Consider the following 9258-nt stretch of genomic DNA (forward strand, 5'->3'; position numbering starts at 1 on the left):
CACCAACTCCATGAAACATGCTCAACATAAGCTCCAAACAACAATCTAAAGCTCTAACTTCTTGATCAAAACCAAACCCTTGATTTTGAATCTTTTCTTGAGAGGGGAAATAGAGTGATTAAACATAATCCAAGTTTCCTTAAGCTCAAGAGATCATGAAGGATCAAGGTCTAAAAGCTTACTAAGAAAGAAAGAAATTTTGGAAAGGATTGGTGGAGAGAGGAGAGGAAGAGGGCGTGGGAGATGAGAGGGAAGGAGGAGAAAGTCTTGCAAACAACTTAAGAGAGAGAAAGGATAAGGGAAATGAGATATTTTGTGTCCAAAATCATATAAATATCCTTTTGTGTGCAATTACCAAAATACCCTTTGCCTCAAGCGTGTTTAATACGACTCTGATACTTAACCTGTATTAAGCTGTTATCACATAATAATATTTTCCATTACACTTACTTTCCATGCACATTAATCCGCTGGCACGATCGACTGGTAATATTCTGATACTGACAGGCGGGATATTACAATAACGATGAATATATATTACAAGATAAAAACAAATGCTGTGATGTCTCCACTAAGCCACACTCTGAAACACACAAAGAAGCCTCTGAAGAAATAACCCGTCTATGAACCAGGTTGGACTTAGTTGGCAATTTGTCATGAAGCAACCTCCAGGCAAAGATAGAGACCTTCAATGGCACCTGATTATGCCAAATCAACGATGCTGCAGGATCCGCAATAGGAGTATCCTTTGTAGTCAGCAAATGATAGGAACCACGAACTGTGTACCCTTCAGAAGGCTCCGGCAACCAAACCCACATGTCTGAAACATTAGCATGCAAAGAAACATCAAGGAATAAAGTCCTACATTCCTCTAACTCCTCCTCCTCCCACACCCACAATCTTCGCCTCCACTTCCACGCCTCCCCTCCCTGCTCAACACCAAGAGAGAACAAACTCGCCACTGTAATGAATTTGTTCTCATAAAGATCAAATAGGCGAGGAAACCTCACACACAGAGATGCCGACCCTAACCAAAAAAAAAAAAAAACCTCATAATGGTAGCTTAGAAAAAACAACCAACTCTAACATACACCCTACGGTCACTATTATAAGCAAAAATTAACATTTTAAATTCATTCATTAGATGATATATGTGGTCTATAATAAAGACCATAAAAATCATTAATTGAATAAATCTAAAATGTTAATTTTTGCTTATATTAGTGACCAGAGGGTATACTCTCCATAGACAAGAGATGACACATTATTATGTGAAGATATTAAAGGATTTGTGAACATGACACTCTAAATTATTATTACCATATAAGTTAGATTAAAATTATGACATTAAAAAAAATTATTTAATTTACTCTTTATATGATCCCAACTCTGACATCAAAGTTGATTAAACCTTAGAAAATACTCTTTCCTTTCTAAAATATAAGCAAAAATGGGTTAACATAGGTTGGTGTATTTAGTACAAATTTTGAATCAAATACATCATTATTTTTTGTTGATTAAATTTCGCTTATATTTTGGGATGAGTGTAGTAGTAAGGATATCCATTTTTATTAGGGGAATTAGTCACTTTAGTCCCTGAATGGGGAACGATTCGTCAATTTAGTCCCTGAATGCAGATAATATGCAAAACAGTCCCTGCATGGTCAATTTCAGGGACTAAAGTGACTAACGAAGTCTACATTCAGGGACTAAATTGACTAACGGAGTCTGCATTCAGGGACTAAATTGACTAACAAAGTCTACATTCAGGGACTATTTTGCAATTTATCTGCATTCAGGAACTAAATTGACGAATCGTTCCCCATTCAGGGACTAAAATGACTAATTCCCCATTTTTATTATGATATATACAATAGAAAAACATATTTCGAACATAACTCAGTTGTCAGAAACATTGCATTATATATACGTGAACATAACACAGTTAGCAGGGACATTGCATTATAAAAACATGCTTACAGAGTAAAAATCCAACCAAGAACATTATACCCAGCAAGTTGATTTTATTTTAAAAAAATACCCAGCTAGTTGAGTATCTTCGATTTTTAATGGATCTTATGATGTCACATGATTTATCAAATCTCATTTTATGGATCTTATGATGTCACATAAGATTTATGTAATTCATAATAATTTCTACTCCAACAATAGAATCTAACATATTTTCTGTATGGCCTCCACGTCAGATATTTAAACACAAGAACCTGCATAAAATTTCATATTGATCTTTGTTCTTAGTGTTCGGAATAGGGTTGGAGAAGCATCCAATAATTTCAGGTTCTTGTGATCCTTACCATGTCAATTTGTGCCTTAAAAGCCAAAGTGATTTGGTGGTTTATAAAGGGTGGAAGAGATAAGCTTAGGTCTCACATTAACATTTCTAACAACTTGTTATTCAAAAAACAAAAGCCTTGGAATAGCTGTTGTTTGGTTTCATGTAATCTAAAATTGCTTCAATGTCTTCCTTGTAGCCTTGTGGGAAAAGAGGTGAGGAGAAATTGATCAAAGATTGAAAGATAAGAGTGATTTACTAAAAGAGAAGAAATTAATACAACGTGAGTAAAAAAATGGAAATAAGTATATATTTTGCTGAAATTCTCTCAGAATACCTTCTGATATTTACTTATAGCTTTAGCAATGGGTTGTCCAGATCCTTGATCCTATTTAGGATCACAATCATGACTTACAGGAATTTAACCATAATTTGTATGTTGAAGCAACACAATAAAGTTAAATTAGCCAAAAGAAACAATCAGTGGCTTTCCATTAGTAACAACTAACTCACATGTACAAATTAATAACATAATTAAGATGTCCTACCATCAATTATGATACAAATGTAGTAGTAGTACAAAGTACTAATCATCAAATGAAGAAATATCTAGGCAAATTAATTTCATCAATTAGTATACAATACACAAATTTGGATTTGGTGCATTTATTGCGTCACTGACACAGTTTTGCATCTCAACCGTTTGATCTCAAATTAACGGACGAGATTGTTTCAAGCTGATTTTGTTATTGGGTAATCTGAGTCGTCCGATCTCAAATTGATGGCTGAGACCGTTTACAGCGTGCAACTGCGTGCTTATACTACAGCTGCCAGCCGGCAATCCAGATCCACAATATACAAGGCATCATTAATACTTTTGCCTGCTACCTACTGATCATAATCAATTGACATGCAGTATCTTGAATTGATGGCATGTCATTATGTTATTTTTAAACATATTCACCAATGTCTTCTGAACTTGCAAACTCATTTTGATTCAGGACCATCTTGTGCTAAATCCCAATCCAGGCAAACTATTTGCTTTCTCACATTTATTCAAGCCTTTTAGGATCAAAACTCAGCATCAGATAACAGGATCTGCAAATCCCACCAGTCCAATTCCTGTCAATAAATCCAAACCATGACACAATGACGCTTCATAGTTGCAAAGCTAGGTCTGGTTGCTGTGAGCTAGAAGATTTTGCAGGTGACCCTGGAGATTGACAATCAATATTCAAGTCAGGCGGAAGGGTTCCCTGTTTTTGCCTTGATTGGCTTCGAGGACTGAGACCTCTCCAAGGGGACTGCATTTGAAATGTAGGTCGGCCCGCGGTTGTTGATTGAGGGGATACCATAGGTTGGTTGGGGAACTGTGAAACGGCACCTGTGTGAATAGGTTGAGGTCTAGGTGAATGAAATGGAAGATTGTTCTTATTAGACTGGAAAGACATTCCACTAGACGGAAACTCACCCTGAATTCGTGAAATATGCTGATGGAACTCTCTCGTTGAGTTGCGAAAAGAATCTGCAGAAATCTGATTTTTGGATGAACCAGTATTCTCAGGTCCTAGATTAAACCCTCCTGCTCCTGCAGACATCCATACCTGAGCAGCTGCCACTGAAGCATTGCCTGGGGTATCTCTTTGTCCAGATTGAGCTGATGGTTTATCTGGCAGAGTATCAACGGGTGAATAATTAGAAGCCTGTGGCTTTTGAGCCTCTTCTGTGAACATTCTCATGGACTGAAGTGGTTCACTGAGACCCTGCTCCTGCCCACGGGAAACAAAAGGAGCTGTTCTGATTGTTTGGTTTGTTGTACTCTCAGATGATGGACCAGTCAACCGTCTATTCAAGCTTGTATTCGTGACTTTTCCGTCAGACAATTCTCCGCTAACAACTTCATTTGTATCTGGCTGCTTGAAAGTTGTAGATGGCAAAGAATTCAAGTTCCTAGGCGCACTCTCTTTGGGATTAAACTCTGCTGTAGGAGTACTACTTCCAGACTTTGCAACCAGACTGGAATTATTTTGATGACTAGAGGGTAAAGACTTTAGCTCCACTTTTTTCAAGCTCTTATTCTCAGAATTGCCAAAATTCCTAGATTGGGAATTCTGCTGATTGGGGCTGTTGAGAGGAGCATTGAGCTTCACTCCATTAAAACCATTAGAAGGATTTCCTTCGTATGCAGTACCATTGGTAGGACAATCTGAAGAATGTTTTCCCTCAAGCTTCTGTCCATTTACAGGATGTTCAGTTTTGGGTTCTACACCCTTACCATTTGTTTCACCGTTCAACTTCATAATCAAACTAGTTTCTTTCTGGAGATGATTACCAAGCATAAATATCGGGGTTGGAATCGGTTCATACTCTCCAACCCATCCACGACCAAATTTACAGTCAGCAGGAAGTGCCTGTTGAATCCTGTTGGAAGCAATGTTCCAAACAACAGGTCCTAGAGATGCACTAAAACGAGCCAAACTCCTAGTATAGGAATATTCAGCATGGACGCCAACCTGTATTCAAAAAATACAATTATAATGCTTTAACAATACGAGTAGAATAAAGCTAACTATTCAAGAATTAGAATTGTATCCTATTGAAACATACAGTAACCAGCTGCCTCATTCCGCTCTCAAAGGTCATAAATGTCGAATCTGTTCTAATGATTGGTTGATTAGACATATTATAAGATGCACGGCGATTATCGTCAAGCACAAATGACTTCCTTCCCATCTTGGAGACCATATTCTTCCCTGTAACAATGGAAGAAAAGCAAATTAAAACGGAATAACCAGGTCCTAACATCAGTATCTTACAGGAAAACCATATCATATCATGTTATCTTCTTTGAGATACCTGACATAACATCTTCAGCTTTATCTTGATTTGCATCGATCAAGAAAGCATTCCCCTCCACAGTACCGTCAACATTGCCTGGCCTCTCACAGCTACCACCTTGCATCGGATAGGAACTTGGCTGTACATCTCCATAGGATAAATCAAAGCCAAAAGATTCTTGTGAGGCACAACTCGGTGGCTTTTTCAATGACTTTTTAACCAAAGAATTAGACCGTGTTTTCTGTTCTGATTTTAACTCAACCTGAGTACGTTCGAATTTAATCCTTAACTTCTCAAACTTCTTCCGCCCAAGTTCTTGTATTGTTCGTGCCTGAAGCAAATATAACGGTAAAAAAAACATGCCACATTTGTTCGTAGAACACAAAGAAGCATCGAGTTTCATACCTGTCTGTGGTATACAGTCTCCGGTGCATTGTATTTCATTGCATTTGAGCAAATTAAAAATATATCACTCTGCATTCAACAATTCCACTCACAAGTCAGTCTGATAATCGTGGAACCTTTTGTCTTGCAATTTTTATGGGAGTAATTCATTCACAGAGACGGAAAAAAACATAATAAAGAAAGCAAAATTCAGGAATTTTATGCAATAGTGGAATCAATTAGAGATGCAATTTAATTACTAAATTTCCATAGATCAAAAAGCATTAATAAATTGTCAGTATGAAGAAAAGCCATACTAGTTAGAGAGAAAAACGATGCCTCAGTGCCCATTAAAAATCATTATAAATCATAGGACTTCATGAAGCATAAACCGTGATATCAGGGAACTCTTTGACAGCTCAACTACAATTTTTATAAAATAAACTAATATAAGATTTTCATATGGTATAAAACAAAGATACTGCCACTGATTCATGGGCAAACAATATTTAGAACACAGGATTCAGTATATCATATCTTTCAGGCATTACCGCCTGAGTAACACACCTATGAAGAACAGGAAGCCAGAAACAAGAACCAAACGCAAAATATTGTATGCATATTAGACTTTTGACAACAGATATCTTTTATCTACACGGGCAGCAATATACAAATAAATACATGACGATGCCAGTAACAAATGGACATAATATTTTACTAGAAAAAGTTTCGGAATCTTGTGCTCACAAGTTAATTTAAGCAAGATCACATTGCAAGGATAAAATTGTTCTAAGGTCCTACTACCCCAAGAGCTAAATGCAATATTGATACCAAGTTAGACTGTCACAATTCATTGTCAGTCAAGAAACAACCAAAGGTGAAATGAAAAATATTTCCTTCCACTTCATGGGTTAAGGTAGATCCTGTTTACTAACACATACGTTGCCAAATCCAATCTTTCAGTGGGTGAAAACACAACTATCATAAGGCTAAAATAAAATTATATAAAGCACTAAATCCCAAATGATGCAATTCATATTATACTCCTGTAGGCATTACTTTTGGAAACCCTCAAAAGTACATGAAGGACTACAATGTATCTGTTAGACACTGCTATGCTAGACAACATGTGCGAAATAATTGAAGAGGCAGCAAAGGGAATAATTAGGTTGTTGTCACAGCCTCGCCTACATGGCAAGGAGGGTAGGAAGAAGGAATGGTTAGAAGCAAGCAACAAGAGGGAAAGACATGACATTGAGAGAAAGGAAAGCAGACACCAAGCAAGTATCATGGGCCGTAGGGTAGAGAGATTGTAGACCTTCAAAGTTCTGCAAGGTATCTTCTTTTTCTAGTTTTTTATCAGTAATTGGGGATTACAAGCATACCCTGTGATTGAATTCCTGTTCCTATCAGTAGCATGCCATTTTAAGTATGTATTCATAAATCCTGACAAAACTATAGCTAACAAACCACATTTTTACTGGTACATCATTGACAATAGCCATCTTTGACAAATTCATTAAAGAAAAGACAGGAAATTATGCCTGTATTTGAGTAAAAAAAAAACAATCAATTCCAATTAATGTCTCCATAGAAGAACAAAATCAACACCCAAATCCATCGCAAAACAACCAATTTCAAGAAAAAATAAAATATGTACTCATTAACAGCTTTGTATACCTCAAGTTGCTCTAATGTAGGGTAAGCTCCATTTGCCAACTTCTTCCTCACCGTGGCAAAATCCATGGGATGCTCAATCACATCGTGATAATCAGGAAGCTGCATTCAAAACAGAATTTGAACATCCAACTCAAGTGGGGTTTCAAAAAGCAAAATTACCAACTCACATTAAGAAAATTCTACACACCTCTTCCGGATCAACCGGCTCCGCAAAAACACCATACGTGTCCTTCCTGCCAATCATTCAAACCCATAACAGTGCTGAGTCATCAGAAAACAAAACAGTACCCAAAAACACACCACTAAGCAATTATACAGGTAATCATACACACAAAAACAAAAACTGCAAAATGTAAAATAAACATACTTCTGAAGCTTGTCAAGGATCACTTCCAAAATCTTCCTATCAGGCAACGGAATCCCGTGCGGATAATTGGCTGGTGTTCCTAACAGTAAAAAGTTAAACAAATATTATAGTAAAGTTTCAGAAACACACAAAAGGTAATAAAGAAACAGAATCTTAAAATTCAATACCCTTTTCAGTACACATCACTTTTTTCTTTTTCAATCAATTTTAAATAAAAAAGACAAATTTGCACCCTAAACAACAATAACAACAACTAGTACCCCATTAAAATCACACAAACCTGAAACAGAAACAAAGTGGAGCCCTTTTGAATCAACTTTTGTACCCTTTATCTGTCATCATTAGAAACAAACACACACACAAAATACTCAATTATTTACATTCAAATCCCCAAAATTACAGTGATATAAAAATAAAAAAACTGATACAGCCACAAACAAACATAGACTTCATTAAAATACCAAAAATATATATAGACTCCATTGATGTCAATCGCGAACTTTGAAACTCTGACACAGACACGGTACTAAAACATTAACGCCGGTAAAAACTTGAAAAAGACAAATCAATCAAATGTAATCACATGTATCAGTGTCATGTCAGTGTCGGACACACCTTTTATCAAAGACCGTGAATTACGCAAAAATTAAGTTTGTTCAAATTCCGCTACACAACGTTACTCACCTTTTATAGCCGCTATTTAACAACACAGATAGATTAAGATACAGACAGTGTCCTAGAAATTTTATTTTTTATTCTAAAAATAAATAAATAATAAATAACTTTGTCTCTCTATCTATCTATATATAGAGAGAGAAAGAGATCAGATTCTGTTGAAGATAGTTTGACAGTTAAGTTTGTTAGTTATACTTTCTCTCTCCTAAATTTTCAACAGAAATCTAGAGAGAGAAAACAGAAACACTATAAATTAAGCACAATTACCGCACTATCTTCTTCAGCTTCAACTTTTTCTTTTACATCTTCATTTTCTTCTCCACCTTCAATTTCACCAATCTCTTCTTCATCTTCTTCCATTACCGCGTGATCTTCATTCTCTTCCAATTCTTCCTCTCGTTCTTCCTGTTGCAGCTTCGCCATCAATTTCAACTTCTTCTTCTCGCGCTTTCTCTCATCTTCTTCGTCATCATCGACGTAATCACCGTCGTATTCAATTATATTATACCTCACGTTCTTGCGGCGGAGGCTCCGCCGTGAATCGGATTCCGTAGCGGCGGCGGCCTGAGATTCAGCGACGCGGCGAGCTAGATCCGCCTTTGATGGCCTTCCTTTCTTCCTCTTAGCGACTTGAACCATTGTTTCTCTCTCTAGAATTCAACTACTTTCTCTCACTAGAAAGAGAAAATGGGTTTGGTTTTGTTTTGTTCTTTTTTTCTCTCTCTAGAAAGTGTAGTGTTTTTTTTTTCTCTCTCGTTTCGTTTTGTATTTGTTGTGGCTGAGGTTCGGATATTTGGGATAGGTTCGGATTCTTCCGAAGCTGAGGTTTGGGGCTAGTGGGGAAAACCTAACATTAATAATGATTGCTGTGAGTAGAAGTAGTTGCACTCGCGTAAGTAACCCCACGTTGTTCACTGTTTCATTTATTTTAGAAGTTTTTAGAAGTGAACACTGTTTTACTTTCGTACTTGGTTCCATTTTTAAAAATTAAATATGTTAAAATTGATTCTGAAAAATGTCA

The 9258-nt window shown here is 36.6% G+C and overlaps 1 protein-coding gene across 7 annotated transcripts; it reads right to left on the reverse strand.

Annotated features, from left to right (window-relative positions):
- Positions 1 to 2746: 2746 nt before the first annotated feature.
- On the reverse strand, positions 2747 to 8974 carry LOC146938195 (uncharacterized). Of its 7 annotated transcripts, XM_085752205.1 has the most exons (11): positions 8505 to 8974; positions 7843 to 7894; positions 7563 to 7641; positions 7383 to 7428; positions 7196 to 7294; positions 5537 to 5605; positions 5394 to 5462; positions 5150 to 5270; positions 4901 to 5046; positions 3765 to 4806; positions 2747 to 3677 (listed from the first exon to the last, which is right to left on the reverse strand). In XM_085752205.1, exons 1-11 carry the CDS (start codon positions 8874 to 8876, stop codon positions 3451 to 3453), a joined length of 2322 nt encoding a protein of 773 aa, XP_085608331.1. In that variant the 5' UTR covers positions 8877 to 8974; the 3' UTR covers positions 2747 to 3450. The 7 variants fall into 7 exon arrangements, with proteins under 7 accessions (XP_085608331.1, XP_085608330.1, XP_085608328.1 ...); XM_085752204.1 differs by having other exon boundaries at positions 2747 to 4806; positions 7563 to 7632; XM_085752202.1 differs by having other exon boundaries at positions 5150 to 5462; positions 7563 to 7632.
- Positions 8975 to 9258: the final 284 nt, after the last annotated feature.

Source organism: Medicago sativa, chromosome 3 (genome assembly GCF_051527215.1).
Source record: "Medicago sativa cultivar Bolivia chromosome 3, Bolivia_mono, whole genome shotgun sequence".
In the NCBI taxonomy this organism is placed as follows: domain Eukaryota; kingdom Viridiplantae; phylum Streptophyta; class Magnoliopsida; order Fabales; family Fabaceae; genus Medicago; species Medicago sativa.